Raw genomic sequence first — 24,928 nt, 5'->3', positions numbered from 1 at the left:
AGCAGTAGAACCAAGGTATCCCTCCTTGATTGATCTAAAACAATGTGGAGTGTCCCATCCGCGCTCGTGGTAACTATACACAAAGTGGGATATTATCTAATCAAGTATTGACCTACATGGGCCGAAGTCCTAATACAGACACACCTATGTATGAATCAGTCCTAAACATCTACAAACACACATAACATTTATAAACCATGATATATAGCGAATCTAACATTAATTAATATAATGTAAACAGAAAGGTAAATGTCCCAAGAAATGTGCACTGATATAAAGGTAATGGTCCAAAATAATAAAAAAATTAGTGGTCTGAAATGAAGGAGTTGGATGAATCACTACTGTTGAGATAATCCTAAGGTCAAGTATCGCAAATGTCCCAATGGAGGATTGTTGTGAACTATTCCTTATGATGTTCTATAGTAAGTGCACGTTGTGTGTTCATACATCTCATGGAATGCTGTACGTTGGATGTCCAAAACCCTCAAAACAAACAAATATAAGGGTCAGAAGGCCCAATCAATACAATAAGGAGTAATTAAATCGTGCAGTAAATAATCCAATATGAATATGTCAGCTGATATGGATATATGGCACCAAATGAAAAATCTGATGTTCAATATCAATTGAAAGGGCTTGTAGTTTCACAACACCTGGGGTGCCACAGGTTAGCCAAGCCTGATATAGGGTAACCACATATGCCTTAGAATGAACAAACTCCATTTTGCACAAATGACCCAATTAGGGATGAAAGACAAGTATTTAACATAGTGCATTATGAGACCTATTCACCCTTGAAAAAGTCTCCATTATGAGATGAAACGCGTTGGTGCGATACAATCTTTTTGACCCTCCATCTATTTCATAATCAGGAAGTGAGACGCATGCGATCCACTGTGAAACGCACACGACCTGCTGATTCTCTTGAGGTATACCGAGTTTGTTGAGATCTGGGCTCTGAACATACAGTTTGATAGTGTCAGTAGTCTACCACCATATTTCCTTCTGTGTTCACTTTTTCTTGAGCCCATTTTTGTATGACAAATTGCCTTTATTATTGATATGTTTGGTGATGTTCTGTGTATATTAAAGTTATTTCAATTGATATTGAACATCAGTGCACATTTCTTGGGACATTTACCTCTCTGTTTACATTATATTAATTAATGTTAGATTCACTATATATCATGGTTTACACTTGTATGCGTACATGACTTACTCATGGATGGAAGACGTTCCGGGCATTGGAAGTGAGGGGAGTAGGTGAAGTCTTCAGGAAGGAAAGTGGTTGTCTGAAGATATGACTCATTGTGATTAAAATAAATAGGATATTCTAAAACGAAAGGAGAAAAAGTGACATCAGGAACAGAAATATAGACTAAATTGAGCTAGAAGAAATATCAGTATATAAGCCAGTGATGGAAAAATCCAAGCCACAATCTCCTCCCTTATTATCCGCTGTCCAGAATGCCCCCCCTTCCCCCCACAACAGGCTGCCTATTACCATTTAGAGTTGGTTCCCATGCACAGTATTCCTGCCTCTGTAATAGCACAGTGTTACAGTATACTGTGCATGGGAGGCATTAACAACAGAAAGTCCTGATCCCTGGCTTTGCCATTAGTGGTAGTGGTGGGGGCTATATTTTAGTGCACATTCTGTGGGGACTGAAAGCGAGTATAATATAGGCATAGGCTCGTAAATGTGTGGAGCACAGGCAGATATGTGTAATGGCACTCGATTGGTGCAGTGTTTTGGAACACAAGCTGGTAAATGAATATGTGGCATGTAACTGGTACGTTATGTGTAGGGCACAATCTATTATATTCTGTGTATGGGCACATATTTTGTGTAGTGTAGTGGTCATAAACTGGTAAATTAATTTGTGGGCAAAAGACTGGTATATTATAACTGGGGAACAGGTTAGTATATTCTTTGTGGGACACAGGGGTGGTGCAGTGTGTGTGGGGAATTCTGTTAAATGAATATATGTGCATATGACTGGTAAGTTATGTGCAGGGCACAGACTGGTATATTATGTATGGGGTACATGAGTGGTACATTGAGTGGGGGCACAGGATCGTAAATTAATCTTTGGGCACATGACTGGCATGTTATGTGTGGGAACAGGTTGGTATGTGTATGGGATACAGATGCAGTGGGTGGGGGCACAGGCTGGTAAATTAATCTATGGGTGCATATGTCTGGAATATTATATGTGGACCACAGGCTGGTAAATTATCTGGGGGGCCCATGGTGGTGCAGTGTGTGTGTGCACAGGCTAGTAGATTAATATGTGGATATAGACTGGTATGTGTAAGGGCACTTGGTTGGTTCGGTAAGTGTGAAGCACAGGCTGGTCAGAACAGTTGCTTCGTGGTTAGCACTTCTGCCTCACAGCACTGGGGTCATGAGTTTGATTTCTGACCATGGCCTGTTTGGAGTTTGAATGTTCTCCCGTGTTTGCGTGCATTTCCTCCGGGTACTCCGGTTTCCTTCTACACTCCAAAAACATACTTGTATGTTAATTGGTTGCTATTAAATCGACCTTAGTCTCTCTCTGTGTTTATGTTAGGGAATTTAGACTGTAAGCTTCAATGGGGCAGGGACTGATGTGAGTGAGTTCTCTGTACAGCACTGCAGAATAAGTGATGCTCTATAAATAGCTGATGATGTTGGGCAATGGTTGGTACAGTGTGGTGAGAAAATGACTGGCATGTATGGGGCAAAGGCTGAAATTTGTATTAATCTGGTGCACGTTAAGTAAAGTATGGGGGCACTGGCTCGTATATTATGTGTGGGCACAGTCTTGTAAGTGTATGGGCACACAGCTGATAAATGTATCTTGAGAACATGATTGGTATATTATGTTTAGGTACATGACTGGTACATAATGTGTGCGGCACAGACTGGTAAGTGCATAGATGTATGGTTGATGCATTCTTTGGTATATTAAGTGTAGGTTCATGATATAATGTGTAGAGCACGAGTGGTATGTGACACTGATTGGTATGTGGGGGTGGCACAAACTGGTATGTATATGGGCACATGGTTGTTCCAGAATGACAGCCACTGGCTGGTATATTATGGGGCTATAGCTGATTCAGTGTTTGAGGGCACAGGCCGGTAAATTGATCTGTGAATAACATGGCGGTTATAATACTTCCTGGTATATAATATATATGAGCTAGCCTGAAAAAATGTCTTGAAAAGTTAGGAGCCATCACATTTATAACCAACTATCTATTAGTCATGGTAAACCTTTTAGGGGTATAGAGATGCAAGACGATAGCTAACAAGCCTTAACAGTGATCAGTCTAAAATTGGGGTATTTATTATTATTATAAATATTAAAGTGAATATTAAATTCAAGTAAATTGATTGCAGTAAATACACCATCTCATCAAAAGAAATATATACATACAATGAATCACTTGGTGTATATAATGTATATCACTAACTGTGTTTCTCATCCCGTTTAGGATTCCCTGCTTACTTGTGAATTCTAGCTCTGTCCGTCAGTGACATCATTAGTATGCTGACACTCCATAGCACTGCCTATTGAGGTATTTCCATGTCAATGCTGTCAGTCATGGTGTTGTCACACAGTAGCTCCCCCTCTATTATCTCAAAGGAAATTCTCCACCAATCACAACCAATGCTCTCAAATGTCTAAGTCTGAATGTGTAGTTTAGGAAGGAAAGAGATTGCTAGTGATTTGTGGAGGGACATCCTTTCATGTAATGAAGGGGAAGTACTGTTTGAGCAATTTTTCATGATACATCATCACAAATAAATCACACTCAGTGCCCCATCTCATAAATAATGACTCCAGCTGCCTCATCATTCAATAATCTGCTTTGTAAAATTAAATCTTGTTTTTGTACAGCTCAGCAAAAATAGGTGCACCTATTCCATACTTAGCAAGGTACGCCTTCATTCCATCCAACGCTTAACATCTGCTTCTCACAAATGCCATCTTGCCCCATAAAAACATGCCTAACTGTGGATATATAGGTGCACTTGCACAAACATTTTGAGCTTTCCAAAAACTGGTTCTGCAGAAACCTTGCATATACGTAGTCAGTTGGTGCATGTACCGTATTTAAAGTCATGTTGATATAGGACACATTGGCTAAGCATGGCATACTCTTATTTTTCCAAACATTCCACACTCTTGTGTTTGCAGAGTATTTCTGCTTCAGACACTCTAACCCCAAAAGGTCCTAGGGGAATGGAATGTATATGATAGACACAGTTTTATGTTTTATCAATATGTGCAGGTTAAGAGCAAACTCAGAGATTTGAGTCTGTTTGCTTGATGTTGGGTCTCTGGTACCCCCACTGACATTACACTCTGTCTCCAGTGATGTCATAATTGTCACAAACCCACATCCACACCAGTTATTAACAGTATAAATAAATAAATACCCCTGAGTAATGGCTCGGCACTATGTACATACCTGTGTCATTAATACTGCTATTTCGCCGCGCATACGCTCCACGCACCACCTGTTCGTAAACCTGTGCTCCTATTGTCCGCATATTCTCTCGGATGAGGATACCATGAGCTTGCATCATGAAAAGGTAAGTGTTTACTGTGGAGACACAACAAGGATAGATCATCTACTAGCATGCAAACATATTTTTACTATTCAACTGTGTCAACAAAAGTGAAAATGGAGCTACATTTTACCTGCAATCTGTTACAATGTAATTAAATGAAATGTGATGTGTGCATTATTTGGGGAACTTTGTGCAGCTACAAGATAATAAATAGAAGCTAACCACAACATTGACTGTGAGGTGAAGTTACTCATGACACTTTACAGAAAGGTATTACAACCTATGACATTTTATTTGATCTCTGTATATATGGATAGTAGAGAGAAAACTTTTAAAGGGATTATAACAAGTCCCTTCCAGACCTCATAACGGTGATGTCATCACTGTCCAACAATAGAGGACATCTCAATGGCTCTTCTTCTAGAACTGAAATAGAAATTCCCAATCTCTACTTTCATGTCATACCTCTTATAAACCTTAACTGCAGTGCCTCTCTTTCCTTCTATAATATCCCTATATTGGCTCCCCAATAAATGACCCTTGGCTGCTGCCCATTTTAAAGGTCCACCACGAGTGAGCCCAAACCTAAGGACGTCCTGTGAAAAAATAAATGTGTATGGCTGGAAAAAATATTGTTATTCTGCAAATATAGACGCTGACCTACACGAGTACAGATCATAATGCACTTTTATCAGACATTGCAAAACCCCAAGTTATAATTGTAAATATATCACTAAAACAAGCAGCATATTCCCCATAGATAATATAACTAGTTGGTAAAAATATAAACATAAAGTGAGAAAAGGGAGTAATGAATATAAACTACCACACACTACCATTGATGCAATGCACCAGGGTAGAGAAGGTGGAGCAGTGACCTGCACAGCTCTGTAGTACTGAGGTGTTTCATGCACAGGCAGGAACTCCTCAACAGCCTCTGCTATGCTCTGATTGGCTGATTGACATCACACGACCCCTACCTACACTGCCAGAACCAAGGAGGAAGCTGGAGGCAGGTATAGCAGGAAGAGGTAAGTGTGTGAGAGATTGAGCGTTTGTGTATAAAACAGAGGCGAAATGTGTGAATGTGAGTGTATGGGAGAAGGAGTGTGAGTCAGATTATTATGCAACTTTAATAAATATGTTTTGTATGAGAGCAGTTGCCCTATTTTTCTGGGTCTTTTCCCTTTCTTTGTGTTTTTTAATATATATATATATAGTCAAAGCAACATTCACACGAATGTCAGGACCCAAACTTTCCCAGCAGAACATTGCCCAGAGCATCACATTGCTTTCTTCCGATAGTGCATCCTGGTGCCATCTTTTTCCCAGGTGAATGATGCACCCGGTCATCCACTTGATGTAAAAGAAAACACGATACATCAGACCAGGCCTTCTTGTTTCATTGCTGCCTGGTCCATTTTCTGGCACTCACATGCCCATTGTAAGCCCTTTCGGCATTGGACAGGGGTCAGCATTGGTACTTTGAACGGTCTGCAGCTACGCAGCCCCATACGCAACAAGTTGCGATGCACTGTGTGTTCTGACACCTTGCTGTAATAGCCAGCATTAACTTTTTTAGCAATTTGTGCTAGAGTACCTCTTCTGTGGTATTGTACCAGATTGACTAACCATCACTATCTCCACACATAAATGAGCCTCAGGCGCCCCCATGACCCTGTCGCCAATTCACTGGTTGTACTTACATGGACCACTTTTGGTAGGTACTAATCACTGAATATGGAGAACACCCCACAAGACCTGCCGTTTTGGAGATGCTCTGACCCAGTCGTGTAGCCATCAAAGTTTGGGCCTTGTCAAAGGCGCTCAGATCCTTATGCTTGGCCATTTATCCTGCTTCCAACACATCAACTTTAAGAACTGACTGTTCACATGCTGCCTATCATATCCCATCCCTTGACAGGTGCCATTGTAACAAGATAATCAATGTTATTCACTTCACTTGTCAGTGGTTTCAATGCTGTGTGGAGTTTTAGCTGCAGGGGCCCCCACAACTCTTAATCTAGCACTGAAGCGAGATGGCATTAGAATGGATACAGATACATTTGTCTATAACACCTAAGAGACATTATATTCCGAAAAGTTTCTGGATTCTACATGTCAGGAAACGTATTGTAAAGTGACAGTAACTGGACCTTAGAGGTTGTATCATAATCCTCCTCTATTACCCCAAAGACACTGATAGACACAAGGGATTGCACAACATAACAATGGAAATTTGCTTCGAGGACACAGACCAAGGCTGACAGTCTCCAGAGAAAACCTATCCTTTTAGTGTAATCCCACAGCTGTGATTATCCACCTGTTTTCCAGGATTCACACAACATAAAAAACGGAGCTAGATAGACTACGGAAAGCACTACACCTATCTAACCAACATCTATTTTACCAGATTTCTAACCACTGAACACTTTTTGCTGGCACCAGGAGGTTACATACTTCAGAAAATTTCTCCAGATGCGATAGCTTTAACGACTGACAGTCCAGATCAGCATGCTGATTCATGCGTGACTCTGTAAACTCTATGGAGATCTGCCTACACTGCTGGTCGTGAGTACATACACAAATCAGAATTGCCGGACATTGTTCCACTGTTCATAGTGATTTTTAGTCAGTTTATAAAATCAAATCAAGTGATACAACGTGTTTTGGCATTGTGGGACTGTACACACTAATGCGATATCGGATCGGTTGTTTATCGTGTAATTGGCACAATAATCAGGTGAAAAAACTGTAGTGTGTATTGCTTTAGAATGACAAATTAGTCACCCCCTGAGTTTGGCATGGAGTTAGAGAGTAATTATCACTTGTCTCTTTTATATCACCGTACACATCAGCTTCAGAGTGGACACTGTAGATGGAATTATACCACCACATTGGAAGTAAAAAAAAAGATCAACTTAGCACCAATAGAGACACATAAAGCAAATCGTGACCTGGACCAAAAAGGATCTATCACAACATCAGAATACAATAATGTAAGAAGATAAACAGCTTTCTAAAACAATTACAACAATTTGGTCCATGTGAAGGGTCAAAAAAGCTTAACCCTTCACATGTTCATATAAGCTTACTTTCAGATGCTATATTTGGTGACCCATAACAGAAGTGTCTACGGGTTAAAGGAACCATTAAATCTGCTCTGCAGGCAGATGGGAAACTACCATATTAAACTGGCTATACTAACAAATGTGCTCAGGATATGCAGCTGCAAATCAGAGCACATACATAGCAATGTGTGGTAACCTTTCTTCCTGCACTTGTCCATTATTACTGGACCCTGTTCTTACCCATTGTTTCAACCACTGCACTGTGTGGCATTAAAAGGGACCCTCCGCTGCCACCAATATTAATGACCCCACCTACCTCTAAAGATAGATCCTTGACAGGGATGTTTTGCAAACATACAAAGTCACACTGGAGACAAAATTATGTATATGAGAGTTCATCTAATAACATGGGCATAATAGGTCACTGTAATCATTGGCTCTACCTTATGACATCACTCAAACTAACCCAGTGAAATATATGAGTGATGCTCTATGTAATCTGCCTTTACAGCTTCAAAAGACCTCTAGAATGTTAAGCGAGGCCATTTTAGCTGAGGGCACTTAAAATGCATGGATTATGTTTTTCAGGCCCTTACCCATTCGGGGTTAAAGTTGTTTCATTCCCAGCCAATAGAATCCATGGGGAGTGGTTTTAGTCACCTCATTAGGAACTCCCATGGATTTCTAGATCTTTCCTTCCCGCAATTTCACGGATGCCTCCCCGCCCACCCAACTAGTAATTTGTTTGAGTCTAACAATGATTTCCCACAGAGGAGGCGCAGTTGATGGGAGAGCAATGCAGTCAATGACTAGTCACAACGGTGGTTAGGATATTTGGCCGCACGTCACTGCCCCTTTCAAGTAACATTACTCTTGATCCTTCTGAGTGGAGGATCCCTTGGCGTGCTTTGCGTGGCCGTCAATGTTGAGTCCAGAAGGGAGCAGTCATGCTGACGCCTGTTTAACACCGGCCAATGGTAAGGGAGTATTCCTTGGTTAGTTTGAATGCTATTTGGGCATTGCAGTAGTTGGTTAGATGATTAGTTGTTTAGTTGGCTGCAGTTTGCTCTCGCCACCACCAGGTGACTTTCATTTAATTGGTTCATGATTAATAAAAACTGCGACCTTTTGCCAAAGTAGCTATACGTGTCTGTGTCTTTATTTCATTAGTTTAATGTTACACTTTTAAGGTACGAAGGTTGGTAAGGTGCGTGAAGGAAAGGACATTAGCCATATGCATTTTATAAACACAGTTATAAAAGTTGCTCCTGGAACTTTTTTTTATAAACATATACTCATCGTTACTTCACAAATAAATACACTGCTTGTAACAAGTATTACAAGCTTGCAATACCAAAGACAGATCAAACGGTTAAACATGACACAGCTGCTTATATATCCAGTCAAAGAAGAATATCTTAACAGCTTTGTGGGGTCTTGCATCAAAGATCTGTATTACAGATTCTGGAACCATATTTATCACCAACTATTTCCCTTTGTTAAGTACCCTTATACATACTTGCCAACTTATGGCAAGTATGATCCGGGAGCCTGCCGGTGAAGGTGGGCATGCAGGGGGCGGGGCTCCGAAAATCGTGTCACTTTGGCCCCGCCCCGTGAGGCAATGACGCAAAACGCATCATTTTACAGCGGGGACAGGGCCAAACGCCACGATTCCCAGTGAATCGCTGCGGTTTGGACCTAAATCTGCCCACTTCACTAGGAAGTGGGCAGATCCGGGAGATTGCCACACTCTCCCAGGAGTCCGTGAGACTCCAGCGAAATGCGGGAGTCTCCCGGACATTCCGGGAGAGTTGGCAAGTATGCCCTTATATGTTACAGAGAACAAAAGTTATTGGCAATTACACCAAGCATAACAACGAATTTTGGGAATTGCATGCAGAACAAGTAGTATTGTGACATTGTCCATAAACAGAGAATAAGTAGAGATACTAAGGGAGAAAGTCAAATAACCGCAAAGTGCCGGGGGAGCCTCGCACGATGTGCTCCTGTACACACTTCCAGGAAATATGGTACTCAACGATTTGTTTATTTTTGTTCGCACTGCAAAAATAAGTTTTAGGCCTGGCTTCCTCACTGAGGCAGTTCGCTACTAATTAATATACCCTCTTCTACTTATACCAAGCTAAAAGAGGAAAATAAGTGGTACTGAGCAACTACTGGATGCTAAAATAGTCAAAAACTGCCCAGCACATCTTTTTAAATAACAGAATATACTGAAAATAGGGACTATTGGTAACTATACGTACTGTAGTGTTCTGGTGTGAGGATTTTAGCATCCACTCACTGACTCATCGGTTATTAATTCACAAAACGTCATGTTTGAAGGTCTTCCAGAAAGCTGACGTCAGTGGAGCAGACAGGCCAGCAATCTGCAGAATATTAATCTGTTTAATCTGCCTCATGAAAATGTCCAAATCAATTCTGTGAAGGTCACATTTCATATTACCATATATAGTAGTTAGCTTAAATCATATATATAACAGAGAGCTAACACTAAACTTCAAAAAGTTTAATCACTATGGAAAAAGAATGGTGGATGTCAACATCTCTACCCATAAACGTACTCTCTGTCACAATTTATTTTTTTAAGGACACATGACATTGTGAATGCAAATTTTGAATGCTCTAATCAATAAGACATTGTGCAACCAATCACTTGAGGATCTACACTTGCAAGAATTGGGACTTGCTGTAACCACATAGCAGCCTCTTTGTATGGTAACATCGTAGCACACATTTCTTTATAAACAGTTATTTCAGAAAAGACAGCTCATGGTTTCATCATAAGGCAAAGTTGCTCATAAAACAGTCCACCAGATTCAATATTACCAGCTCACATGTAGTTTACCCAATGGTTAACAAAGCACAGCAGGATTACAATATGGATCAAATGAATGGATCACCACTATGCTCTGAAAATCATGGTCTCGGCCTAGATAACACTTCAATGACATAGATAATATTCTCTTGGGAGACCTCCTTGTTGAGATTTTACACTGGAAAGGCTGATTTGACGCAAATAGCTGATAAAAGATGGTGCAAAAGTTGAACTTCTATTGTATGCTAAACCAGAGAAAAAGACTAACATGTTCAGTGGCGCACGCAGGGGGGGGTTCTGAGTCTCTAGAAACCCCCCCCTGCGCTAACTAAGTGGCCACTGTTCTATACAGCAGCCGCGGCGCTGTCAAAGAAGCGTCCGCGGCGGTGCTGTATTGTATACAGCACCGCCGCAGACGCTTCTTAGACAGCACCGCGGCTGCTGTATAGGACAGCGCTGGCGAAACGGAGCTGCTGCGCATGCGCAGCAGCTCTCTCTGGGTTTTGTTGTTTTTGGTTTTTTTGGGTCGGCAGGGGGAAACTCCCCCCCCGGACAATCCTCTGTGCGCCGCTGATGTTACCCAACTGTATCTCAAAAGGGTGTGACACATATGTTCGACAGTTACATGATAGTCATTTACATGGTCGACACAAATATAGGCAGAGTTGGAAGGTCGACAATAATGACATCAACATTATTATTAGGTTGACAATTCAAATGTAGACAGTATTATAGGATTAGGGATATATATATATATATATATATATATATATATGTGTGTGTGTGTGCGCGTGTGTGTATATACATATATATATATATATGCATATATATTTATATATATACAGTTTGCATCATCTCGTTGTTATGACCCTAGTCACATCATCAAGTCGGGCCCCCCACCCTGCTATGACACCACCCTCCAAATCTCCTGAATGGACATCTCAAAAGTTGACAGTTATACTAGATATAGGATTTTTGGACATCCTTTTTTTAACTTGGGGACGAAAAGGGACTTATAAAATTTCTGCATTTTATGGGTGGGATGCTTTTTTAATTAACAAGTGGGTATAATGTGTATATTGAGATTAATAATTATAATACAATTGTATAGTAATGTTAGTCAAAGCCAGATTAAGACGCCATGAGGCCCTAGGCAGCATACTGGTCAGGGCCCCTTTCCTCCTCCATTTGTCAAAAAAACCCATAAAAACGGGTGATGGTAATCTGGGCATTTCACACAAGTTATGCCACAATCACTAGTGCAGGTTTGTTTCCCGAAACAGCGTGGCTGAAAGGAGAACAGCTGTGGCATCCCCCTATTACTGACCCAGAATCACCATATTGTGCATGAAGAAGGGGATTCCAGCTCTGGCAGGACTCCCAGTGCCATCGCAAAATTGAAAGTTTTATACATATTGAGTAAGTGAGCAAGGTCCAAGTGGCCATTATTAAAAAAAATGGGTCACTGTTCTTTAGGAGGGGAAAAGTGGGTAGTAAAATGAGCATTGTGATATTGCACCATGGTAGGGGTGAATGAGTAGGGCACTTCTATTTGGGAGGGAGCGCCCTAGTATTTAAACAAGCATTGTGATTTTGCATGTAGAAAGGGTAAACTGAGCATTTTCTCAGGTGTGTGTTGGGGGGGGGGGGGTGAGAGAGAAAAGGAGGGGTGGTTAGAGAGAAAGGTGGGGGTGGGTGGGATTTAGAGAGAAAGTCAGGGGGGAAATGGGGGTAGAGAGGGGAGTCCCACAGAGCGAGATCTGGATAAAAATTTTAAAGCTGCAGTACTAATATAAAGACAAGGTTACTACTGTCATGTGATGTGAAAATGCTGTCAAGTAATCAAAGTTATAAGACGATTAGTATGATGACCTGGGGGTAAATGTATCATACTCCGGTTTCTTCAAGTCGCCGGAAATCGGCGAGATGACAGCTAAAATTTAAAGCGGCGCTGCCTTGTAAACGCAAGTTTCCCTTTACAACTCAGCGCCGCTTTAAATTTTAGCTGTCATCTCGCTGATTTCCGGCGACTTGAAGAAACCGGAGTATGATACATTTACCCCCTGATGTCCATTCTTTCTTAAGAGGTAATTGTGTACCGCTCGCTACACTTGCTGTATCTGCATAACATCCTTCTCCTGTTATCTAAACTGCATGTGCAGGGACACCTACAGCTCTGCTTCTATTAACATTATTAAATGTGCAGAGCTCCACATCTAGTAATATTATAGACAGTATAAAATGCACAAAATGATATAGTAATGTTATAGATAGTATATAATTCACAGAGCTAGTAATATAATAGACAATACATAATGCCCAAGGGTGCACATCTAGTAATATTGTACACAATATATAATGGATCCTGAGGTGGAAGAGCCTGAACTACTGATATGTGGTTGACTCAAGAATACTACAAGGTATTAGTTAAGGATAACACAATAATAATACCATCCACCCATCCAGGCAAACAAGGGTTACTCTGTGTTTTAAAGCTCACTGTATGCTTCCTGATTCATTTAAACACGATAACCACAAACAATTAAAGTGGTATTTTGAAAATCATTTTCCAAATGGGACATAATCCAAGTGAAAATGCCAATGATTAAGGTAAAACGAAAAACAATGGTTTATATGCATTTTACAAATGTTAAAACGAACTTAAAAAAACAGCAGTGGATCTGAGGCCTAAGTCATCATCGAGCTTCTCTCTGGTTGATATGGAAACCAGCAAAAAGCTCTATAAAACAGCACTCCCCCCCCCCCCCCTCCCACTGATGTAAGGTGATTCCACCTGCCTGCGCAAACAGAAGTTGAAGTTAACAGTTTGAGTTCTGTGACACTTGGTATGATATCGCAGTTGGTGGCACTGACTTATACACTGGAGGAATTGCTGGTTATTCATCCTGTTAATAGTCTAGGCAGCTTCCAGTACCTGTCCTATAACCTGAATTACACAATGAGGCCCCTGCGCTGCAAGTTGGTAAATGCAGTAGAACTAATCCTACATTTCCTCAAGGTTCTTGTATTTTCTGAGAGGTATAAAATACAATGTAAGTGCACTGAAAACATACTATTATAAAATTAACAATAGAGTAGGGAAAACAAGAAAACATTATATATAATATAAAAGTATTTTAAGTGTCAAATATGACAGGTAGAAAATATTATAATGGAAATATTAAGCCAACTGCACAGAAATGCTGTGTACCGTCTGCTAACCAGAGCGCTGGACCAAGGTATCATCAGGGTGACTTCCCCAGGCGTTTCTCAGAATCCACACCACAACCCTCCCTCCTATAGCAATCTGACACCTTGCAGGAGGCAGATATATTGTATACGTCAAAATGACACTGGCAACAAGCTGTATTATACCAAATGTGAATTTAGTACAGAAGCCTTCCGGCACTGAATCCATTTACTCTCCCCCCCGCCCCCTCCCCAACCAGGGGTATCTATTGCAAGTGCCTAGACACCTGCTGTAATATCAGTCCGGAAAGACATTGACATATATCCAATGCCATCACCTCTCTAGACATTTACAACATTATATTCCAGAGTAGACATAGGGTGGAGTATGACTGGATTAACCACAATGGACATGACATTGAACTTATAGTGTTGAGGAAGAAGAGATAACAAGCAATCACTGATGGTGATTGAGGAAAGCTGAAAAGATCCCTTCATATCTACAGCTTCATACAGAGGAGACTCCCATCCCCCTCTATGAGAGAGAATGTCATTCCATGGATGCGTGTACCCTGCTAACTCATGTGTAATATCCATTACACATCACTTTGCAGAGGAGCTCTCATTAGTCTGACAAGAGATCCCTGCAAGACCCCCCCCCCACCCCCGCCAAAAAAAAGTATAAAATAATAGTATAAAATGCCCAAGACTGCACCTCTAATAAGATTATGGACAGTATGCAATTTAAGGCCTCTACATCTAGTAATGTTATACAACATACAATGCCCAATGCTGCACATGTAATATTATATACAATATATAATATACAACACTCTAGGTTATGTAATATTATAGACAGTATGTAATGCACAGGACTCTACCTCTAATATTATAGAGAGCATAAAATACACAGGGCTCTAAGTCTAGTAATATTTCAGACAGCAAACAATGCGCAGGGCTCTACATGTTATAGAACATATATAATGCACAAAGTTGCAAGTCTAGTAATATTATAGACAGTATGTAATGTGCAGGGAGTCTAATAATATTGTACACATTCTATCATGCACAGAGCTCTACGTCTCGTAATGTTGTACGAAATGTATAATGCGCAGGGTTCTATGTCTCGTAATGTGGTACACAATCTATAATGCGCAGGACTCTCAGTCTTGTAATATTGTACATAATTAACAATGCGCAGCACTCTTCGCCTAGAAGTATTACATGCAGCATACAATGTGCAGGGCTCTACATCTAATAATATTGTACCCAATAAACAATGGGCATGGCTCTGTCTCGTAATGTACACATTCTAATGCACAGGCCTCTAGGTCTAATAATATTGTACTGAATCTATAATGCTCACAGGTCTGCATCTGGTATTATAACAGGCAGTATCTAATACGCAGGGCTCTACATCTGGTAATGTTACAGGCAATATCTAATGTGCAGGGCTCTACATCTGGTAATGTTACAGACAGTGTATAATGTGCAGGGTACTACATCTAGCAATATTACAGGCAGTGTTTAATGGTCAGGGTTCTACATCTAGTAATATCACAGGCAGTGTATAATGTGCAGGATTCTACAGGCAGTATATATTGTGCAGGATTCTACACCTAGTAATATTGCAGGCAGTGTTTAATGGTCAGGGTTCTACATCTAGTAATATGACAGGCAGTATATAATGTGTAGGATTCTGCATCTAGTAATATTACAGGCAGTATATAATGTGCAATATTCTACACCTAGTAATATTACAGGCAGTATATAATGTGCAATATTCTACACCTAGTAATATTACAGGCAGTGTTTAATGGTCAGGGTTCTACATCTAGTAATATAACAGGCAGTATATAATGTGCAGGATTCTGCACCTAGTAATATTACAGGCAGTGTTTAATGGTCAGGGTTCTACATCTAGTAATATTACAGGCAGTGTTTAATGTTCAGGGTTCTACACCTAGTAATATTACAGGCAGTATATAATGTGCAGGATTCTACACCTAGTAATATTACAGGCAGTGTTTAATGGTCAGGGTTCTACACCTAGTAATATTACAGGTAGTATATAATGTGTAGGATTCTACATCTAGTAATATCACAGGCAGTATATAATGTGTAGGATTCTACATCTATTAATTTTCCAGGCAGTATATAATGTGCAGGATTCTACACCTAGTAATATTACAGTCAGTGTTTAATGTTCAGGGTTCTACACCTAGTAATATTACAGGTAGTATATAATGTGTAGGATTTGACATCTAGTAATATTACAGGCAGTATATAATGTGTAGGATTTTACACCTAGTAATATTACAGGCAGTGTTTAATGTTCAGGGTTCTACATCTAGTAATATAACAGGCAGTATATAATGTGTAGGATTCGACATCTAGTAATATTACAGGCAGTAAATAATGTGTAGGATTTTACACCTAGTAATATTACAGGCAGTGTTTAATGTTCAGGGTTCTACACCTAGTAATATTACAGTCAGTGTTTAATGCGCAGGGTTCAACACCTAACAATATTACAGGCAGAATATAATGTGCAGGGCTCTACACCTAGTAATATAACAGGCAGTATATAATGTGCAGGATTCTACATCTATTAATATTCCAGGCAGAGTATAATGTGCAGGGTTCTACTCCTAGTGATATTACATAAAAAAATATAATGTGCATGGCTCTTGTCTGCTTATATCAAACACAATTTTTATGGGCAGAGATCTCATGCTGTCAAGTACCACCATACTCCGTATGATGCACTAACTGTTATGCTATAAAATAATATTAAGCATACTGTGCTAAAATGTATCTATTTATGTCAACACTGTAGAGAAAATGTAATACACATGGCTATTACCTATGCCTGGAGCAGCGTAGATAAAATAAAGGAAGGAAGAAGACAAGGAGAAGAGAAACAGGATGGCTAGGAGAGAACGATTTGGAATTCGGAGGTTCTTCCTCATGGCAGGGAAGGGTATTTAAATATGTGCAATTTATATGGGAAAAGTGCAGTTCCTAGAGAGAGGGGAATCACATCCACATATCGGGCAATAGTTCCACAGATCACGGGGTTCCTGATATGAAGTAGGCAATTTCCACGAATTAAAAGGGCTCCTGATATGAAGGATGCTAATTCCGAGGAACACAGAGGGTTTTCTGAAATAAAGGAGTGTAATTCCACGGATCACACGGGAGCTCCTGGTATTAAGGAGGGTAGTTCCACAGATCACAAGGGAGCTCTTGGTATTAAGGAGGGTAGTTCCACAGATCACAAGGGTGCTCCTGATATTAAGGAGGGTAGTTCCACAGATCACAGGGAATTCCTGGTATAAAGAGGGTATTTCCACAGATCACAGGGGACTCCTGATATGGAGGAGGGTAGCTGCACAGATCACAGGGGGTTCCGCAAATGAATGAGTGTATTTCCACAGATTACAGGGAGCGCCTAATTTGGAGGATGATTCCACGAATAACAGTGGGGGCACCTGATTTTAAGGATGGTGGCACAGATGACTGCAGACGAGAACCGAATAGCGGATGATCCCAGAATAATATGCAAATGGGGTGGATCCTCAGCAGACTAGCAGTAAGTGACACGGTGGTGACCCCTGAGATTTGCCTTGGGGAGTGGGTGCTAGGAAGGTGGAGGCGTGAGAAGAGGGGGCTCCCCTAGTGCCAGGCAGGGCTTATCATGAATGGTTATGGAATGACAGAAGCAGGGAGGGTGAAATAGGAGGCAGATGTAGGAGGTGCGGCCACAGTGAAATGGGCGTGCCAAGGAGGCAGTAGATATGGGTGGTGGGCGTGGCTAGAGGCGATGTGGGCGGGCTCTCCTATGTATTACAATTAATCACAAAGACAGGCGACTGGCAGGGAGTTTCTGCAAATTAATAACTGCAGCAGATAACAGGAACTGGTCTGAACGTAAGAACACTTCCATTTATTGCTAATGTTACCTACACGGTGCCTATGACTTTGTTTTATTATCTGTTATCTTTTCTGAATGGAACTGGTGTGTAATTACAGACCCGACTCCAGCAACTTCTCTTTCCATAATGATTTATTTATAACATAGTGCAAATCTGCAATATGACATTTGCTTTCGTTAACTGACTTGCACTAGACAGATGAAAACTGATGACTGGTTGTTATGGGTTACTGTAGCTTGCACCATGTTAGTAAGTTACTGCCTGAGCCTTTGTCCGAACACGAAACCCTGCAATATTAAGGTTAATTACACACAGAAACTTTGTTCACCCAGTTATATTAGCCAAAGTAACTCTGCACATAGATGGCGTATGTGTTGGACAGAAATTACACACAGGTACACCCATATTCAACAAGAGTATCTCAAGAAACCTTAATAGTTGAATATGAGTATAAGTACGCTCTGCCTATATGGCACTTGCAGTATCCCGATAGCACAATGCATATGCATATATAGTTCCATCAGAACACACAGATACAAATAAAATGATTAAATACATACAAAAATAAAATTATAAAATACCTTTATACCTGTTAATAGTATAGGGCCTGATTCATTAAGGCAAGTAAATGCCGATCCGTGTTGTATTTTGCGTAATAAATCGCTCTGTGCATGCCCAGAAACAAACACCAGAGAACGCAGGAATGTGGAATTCAACTTCAAGCGCAAAGGACTCTTACTATAGGCTACAATTTCAGGGGCGTAACAGGGAAGGGATTGGTTGTCAATGTACAGTAAAGACGTTCCAAGCTCGAGTACACGCAGCAACCTCCAATTCAAGTGTTGGGCATCTCAACGGTACATGTATTTCTATCATATCGCTACCACCTGTTTTGGCTACAGGTCTAATGTAAGTGACAATTACTAGTGATGGCGGTTGTATATGCATGCTAGAACATGTGTTTGCAATCAGGAGCAACTGTAAAAATGCATTTTATATAAATTAATAACATTCTAATAAATGTATTATTTGGGGAAAAATGAAAAAAAAAATTGTTACATGTTTTGGCATTAATGACTATATTATTAACAGGTGACAATAATTGATTTTTTTTTCTGTGCTTTTGTGGCTTTACATTCCACATATGTATTTGACGTATCCTGCAGTATATTGCCTGTTAGAGCAGAGCGAACCTAGACCCGTATTCATCAACAGACGTATCTTTACATTCGCTTCTTGTTGAATAAGGATGTGTGTATGTCTGATTTATCTGCGTTTTAAAGAAAAAAATATGTTCGTTTTGCGTACTTTAAGGAATCTGGCCCATAATCGTTACTCAAAAACATTACATTTTTTTTATTTATTTTTTTACATGAAATTTATTTATTAAAATGTTATTACTTCCAGTATATGTCTACTGTACATAAATTGCATTTTTACATGATTTTTCTTTATTGTAAACACAAGTTCTAGAATGCTTATGCAACCGTCATCACTGCAGTCAGCAATTATACCTGTCCTAGCTGGTGCAAGAGATACGGGTAAAAATCACATACCTGAGAGACGCCCCGAGTTTGAATCGGGCAGATGTGTGTGCGCTCTACCTCTGCACGCCCTTACTGTACATTAATTAAGTGCATACGCCCCTTCTCTCGACCGTTTGCACGCTTGAAAATTGTAGGCTGTCAGAAGTATCCTTTGCGTTCAAAGATGAATTGGATATACTTTGCGTTCACTGGCATATAGTCCTTTCAGAGCATGCGCAAAATATGGCATGTATTGGTATTCACATTTCTTAATGAATCAGGCTCATATAAGTGTGGAGTTTCCTAGACCCATGTACAAAGCATCCGTGTTCCATTAACCTTAGCATGAGCAGCATAATAAAAAAGTACATGTGTAAATACAGGACAAATTGCAGTATACAACTGATGTACCAGCAGAAAAAGTGGATACTCATAAATATGTCTGTGCACCTAGTAATTTTCTGTGTTTTATGCCTGAGTTCTGTATGCATATTTAAGGAAAACAGTACACTACCAGTTCTCTTATTCTATATGTTGCATGTACGTATCAATATTTGTGCCTATTATGCATTTATAGACTGCTGCACAGTAACACTCCTTTTGTTCTGTGTACATGGTATAATTCTCACTATTTTACTATATTTTGTAAGTAGAGACAACTGTATAATACCACTGCTTTTGCTCTGTATGCTGAATGTAATCCTCCTTACCTGTTCTTATTTTGAATATATATACAATGACTGTATGCTTCAGTCATTATTAAAATGTATTGTCACTCTGAGCATTATTTATGATGCTGAAAATGGCCATGACACAGTGGAAAATCCTCTTTGGTGACACTGTATGCCACTGATTTGCATAGGTGTGCCTAGATTTCTGCCAAAGGATATGGTTTAAGGGAGCAAGATGTTTATGGTGTTTACAAAGGAGTAGGAGTTAGGCAGAGTGAGTGCATTCCTTGCTAAGTATGAGGCAGAGCACCTAGTTTTGTGGAGCAGTCCAGAAATGAGATTTCCTGATGCTCAACCAGATACCTTTAATGAAATGCATCTTGTGCCTTCCAATTTCACTTAAATGATGCTAAGCTGAGCAGAATTTTAGCTGAATAATGGAAATGTTTTACTTAAGGAGTGGTTCTAAATTGGTAGACTGTTGGTCTTTGATGCAACATTTACACTTTTGCACCATGGTGTTTTGGGGCGTGCACCAGTGGGCTTTGTAACATAGTAACATAGTTGATGAGGTTGAAAAAAGACACCAGTCCATCAAGTTCAACCTATTTTGGATCTTCTGCGATCCTGCACTTATATTTTAAATTGATCCAGAGTAAGCAACTACCAATCTGTTTCAATTGTGAAAATCCCCCCAGACTCAATATTGCAGTCCTATTTTTACCCTATATCCACCACTACTATCCTTCATTTTAATTAGCGGTTGTATCCCTGGATACACTTTTCCGCTAAAAATTTGTCTAACCCTTTCTTAAACATATCTATTGAATCTACCATCACAACCTTCCCTGGCAATGAATTCCATATCATGACTGCCCTTACTGTAAAGAACCCCTTCCTTTGCTGGTTGTGAAATTTCCTCTCCTCTAACCTTAGGGGGTGACCGTATGTCCTGTGTATGTTGTACAATTGGACTTCTGTGTTTATGAACCAGTGCACCTGGTACATGAGGTCTTCTGTTTTATACAGTGCTGTTCTTTTTGTAAAATACTGTACAGTAGTACTGTGTTTAGATAAATTTAAGCCAAAAGATTCTAGATACAAGGGGCTCTATGTACTAACATAGAATGCAGTGCAGTTCCAATAGCTGATCAATCCGTTTGCCATGGGTGCACGCTGTAGCCCCTCCCCAACATCTCAAACCTCAAACCAGAAATACATCTAAAATGTAAATTATTTTTGGACGTTTATTAAGCACAGACATCTGTAGTTTCTAATTGAACTCAGTTCCTGTCCTTCTTCCCTTATCTAAACCACTGACCTTCAATCCATTGAGAATGCAACATATTTTACACGTACAGACACATCAGAGCAAATTATATTTACTTTTTTCTCTGTAAAATAATATAGATACTTTTGGAGGGCAGACAGAATCAAATGAGGCCAAATTCCTTACACATTTGAAAAATGGTATGTAAATATCAGATACTGATCACTACATCCAGCATACAGATCACAAAAAGTGGTACTGTAGTTGTACATATATACAGAATAAGAGTAGATACTGAGCAATACAACCCTCATATAGAACAAGCAGGAGTGGTACTGAGCTTTCATACTTTACCCCCAGCACAATCATCTCCCACAAACAATAAAAGGCTTTAGATATTTCTATATGAAATGCTGAAAAATAATTAACCTTATTGCTTTTAGGTTCTAAAGACAAGAAGCTCTCCTCCAAAGTGCTGCATAAAGACAGATTGTATCAGATGTTCATTGTCTGGGTGAAATATCTGTTGTTTTCTGTACATAAACATATTTGGCTCCTTCAGACTACATTTTAAACAGTAAATATTATTTTTTACCAAATCAAGAATCTAATGTGTGAAAACTACAGAGGCGCCGATTGGGTCACCTGAGCTTCAAATTCAGATTTCATAATATGGGATATGACTGTAATAGTAAAAATATATTTCATAATAAAATGTCATGAATGTAGTGTAAACAGGTGTATATTAAATAAAATGAATGAAACCTATGGGAATTTGTGTAGTTTCATCTCAGTATTGCATTCTTATCTTGTAGTGACTCATTGAATAAACAGGTGAGTTTTTGTACAGCTACAATAGTGTGTTTGGTAATATGAGGAAAAGGAAATTACAGGTCACACATCTTAGTTTCTCTGTAGAAATAAGCAGTCAGGAGAGTTACAGTGAGTCATATCTGTTCACCTTCTTCTAAACCCTGACAGAATCAGCACAGGACAAACCCCAGACTTAATACATTAGTGGGGTAGGTTCTATAGCCCTTAAGAAAGCTACACAAAGGCTGATCCTTACGCTTGATTCCAGTGCTGTGCAATTGGATTAGAGATGGGCAGGCTCGGTTCCCCGAGAAGCGAACCCACCCGAACTTTGCCTATCCAAGTACCGAGCCGAGCAGGCTCGGTACTCTCCCGCCCGATCGGATTCCAAATCGAGGCCAAACGTCATCGTGACGTCGTCAGATCTCGGGGCTTGGTTCTCGCGACAATTGAAAATTTTAAATACCTGCCTCCACAGCAATCCATCGCTATTTGACAGAGGGACAGAGCAGGGTGTAGTCACAGGCTGATTAGAGCAGGGACAGAGAATATACCTTATTCTTCATCCAATTCTGATATCAATTCTGATAACAATTGATAGAGAAGAGAGAAGGATAGAGGAGTCTTTTTTTTTCAATATTTGGCACTACAAGTGCTTTGGGGTGTCCCCCATTCTTTTGCATTAATATTTCTGGCTGTCAAAAGTCCTATTTTTCAGCAGTCTCAAAAATTTATTTTTAGCACTCCCAAGTGCTTTTGGGGTGTCCCCCATTCTTTTGCATTAATATTTCTGGCTGTTGTCGAAGTCAGCAAATTGGATAAAGTCATTTCAATTAAAATCGAGCAAACTTGGTTGTCTTTGTTTGAAAAGATGAGTACGGCATGCTACGGCGTGGAAGGGCATACACAGCTGCAACACGTGGCAACAACAGTATTTAGTCTTTTACATACATTCGCAAAAACACACACACTTGTAAAATAGTACACATTAATGGTAGTTGCAACACATAGTCATTTATGTCGAAATATATTAGTATTTATGTGTAATATTATAAGTTATATGCATATCAGTAAAACATATGGTACACGTTGAAGGAATCATGTCATGTGTGGTGTCATACTAATCCCCTTCACATTTGCGACTGTCCGATTCACTCTGCGAAGGGATCGCAGAGTGCATACGCAAGTTATTAATGTTAAGGAATTATGGACTATTGTGATTAGAAATCTTGGCGGGAAGATCAAAACCCATCCCCTGGAGAGATGACCCCCTCCTTTGGATTCCTGAGCTGAAACTAGCCTATTATCTGCAACCCCCTTGCCCCTCCTGATGCCTGGACCAATAGAAGCAAGCCACACCTTTGCATTGTTTTACTGTATCTCTGTTTGCATATAAGCAGCAGCTCCTCATCTAGTGTTCAGTCACCTAGACCACAGACTTCAGGACTGAATGACTGTTCACTGGATCCAGAGCGCCTGCGATAAGTAACGGCTGTACTTATTATTATTTCGCTTGAATTATTCTGCTACTTTTTGAGAATAAATATTTGGTTGTTGGAAACACAAACCGAGATTCGACAATCGTTATTGGATAGCGACAAAACGCTCATAACACTGTCAAAATTCCTATTTGTCAGCAGTCTCAAAAAATTATTTTTAGCACTCCCAAGTGCTTTTGGGGTGTCCCCCACTCTTTTGCATTAAAATTTCTGTCTGTCAAAAGTCCTATTTGTCAGCAGTCTAAAAAAATTATATTTAGCACTCCCAAGTGCTTTTGGGGTGTCCCCCATTCTTTTGCATTAATATTTCTGACTGTCGAAAGTCCTGTTTGTCAGCAGTCTGAAAAAATTTTTTTAGCACTCCCAAGTGCTTTTAGGGTGTCCCCCATTTTTTTGCATTAATATTTCTGGCTGACAAAAGTCCTATTTGTCAGCAGTCTCAAAAAATAATTTTTAGCACTCCCAAGTGCTTTTGGGGTGACCCCCATTCTTTTGCATTAATATTTCTGGCTGTCAAAAGTCCTGTTTGTCAGGAGTCTGAAAAATAATTTTTAGCACTCCCAAGTGCTTTTGGGGTGTCCCCCATTCTTTTGCATTAATATTTCTGGCTGTCAAAAGTCCTGTTTGTCAGCAGTCTAAAAAAATAATATGTAGCTCTCCCAAGTGCTTTTGGGGTGTCCCCCATTCTTTTGCATTAATATTTCTGGCTGTCAAAAGTCCTGTTTGTGAGCAGACTAAAAAAATAATATATAACACTCCGAAGTGCTTTTGGGGTGTCCCCCATTCTTTTGCATTCATTTTTCTGGCTGTCAAAAGTCATATTTGTCAGCAGTATCTAAAACAATTTGTAGCAGCTCAAGTGCTTTGGGCTCATAATGGATTCAAAGCAGTCCACATATGAGCAGAATCAGCAACCAGGTTCTGCCACCAGTCCTGATGGTAGTGTTCCCAGTACGTCATCTGGGAAAGGCGATGTCAAACTACACAGTCTTTTGAAATCAGTAAAAAAACCACACACCCCAAAAAAATTTACTGTGTTGAAGCGCCAAAGAAGTGTAACTGAGGAAAAGTTAAGTGCCGATAAAAAAAAAATTGCCAACATGCCATTCTACACACGCAATGGCAAAGAGAGAATGAGGCCTTCACCTTTGTCTATTAGTGCCAGATCAAAAAATGTTACCGAGCCTACAAGTGGTACACAACTACTGTTACGCATCAAAGCCGAGCTGTAAGATAACAGTAAGGCATTAGAGGATAATGTTTGCTCTGAATCACAAATGACACCAATCCCTGTGGAGAGTCCATCCAACAGTGGGATGTCTAATCGCGAGCATTCTGTTAGTGTACCCATAAAGAGGGACCCTTTCAGCAGTTCTGCTGATGTGTGCCTGAACAGCCCGAGTGTTACACAAATCGAGGATGCCACTTTGGAAATAGAAGAGGATGATGAGGAGATTTGTGTAGGCGACGAGGGCGCTAATGAGGATGTTGTTGAGGATGAGGATGTTTGTGTCAGTCCTGCACCAGTGGCAGCAGTTCTGGCAC

The 24,928-nt window shown here is 40.1% G+C and overlaps 1 protein-coding gene across 1 annotated transcript in view; it reads right to left on the bottom strand.

The window, feature by feature from the left end:
* The window catches only part of B4GALT5 (beta-1,4-galactosyltransferase 5), a 28,765-nt gene extending 11,347 nt beyond the window's left edge, over positions 1-17,418 (bottom strand). Inside the window, exons 1-3 of the mRNA XM_075176415.1 lie at positions 16,533-17,418; positions 4,462-4,596; positions 1,220-1,333 (exon numbers count right to left, since the gene is read on the bottom strand). Of these exons, the coding sequence (XP_075032516.1) occupies positions 1,220-1,333; positions 4,462-4,596; positions 16,533-16,638 (355 nt within the window). The 5' untranslated portion in view covers positions 16,639-17,418. The remainder of the gene's footprint in view (positions 1-1,219; positions 1,334-4,461; positions 4,597-16,532) is intronic.
* Between the last annotated feature and the right edge of the window lie 7,510 nt (positions 17,419-24,928).

Source organism: Mixophyes fleayi, chromosome 6 (genome assembly GCF_038048845.1).
Source record: "Mixophyes fleayi isolate aMixFle1 chromosome 6, aMixFle1.hap1, whole genome shotgun sequence".
NCBI classification, from domain to species: Eukaryota; Metazoa; Chordata; class Amphibia; order Anura; family Limnodynastidae; genus Mixophyes; species Mixophyes fleayi.
This window is presented reverse-complemented; position numbering and strand designations above follow the sequence as displayed.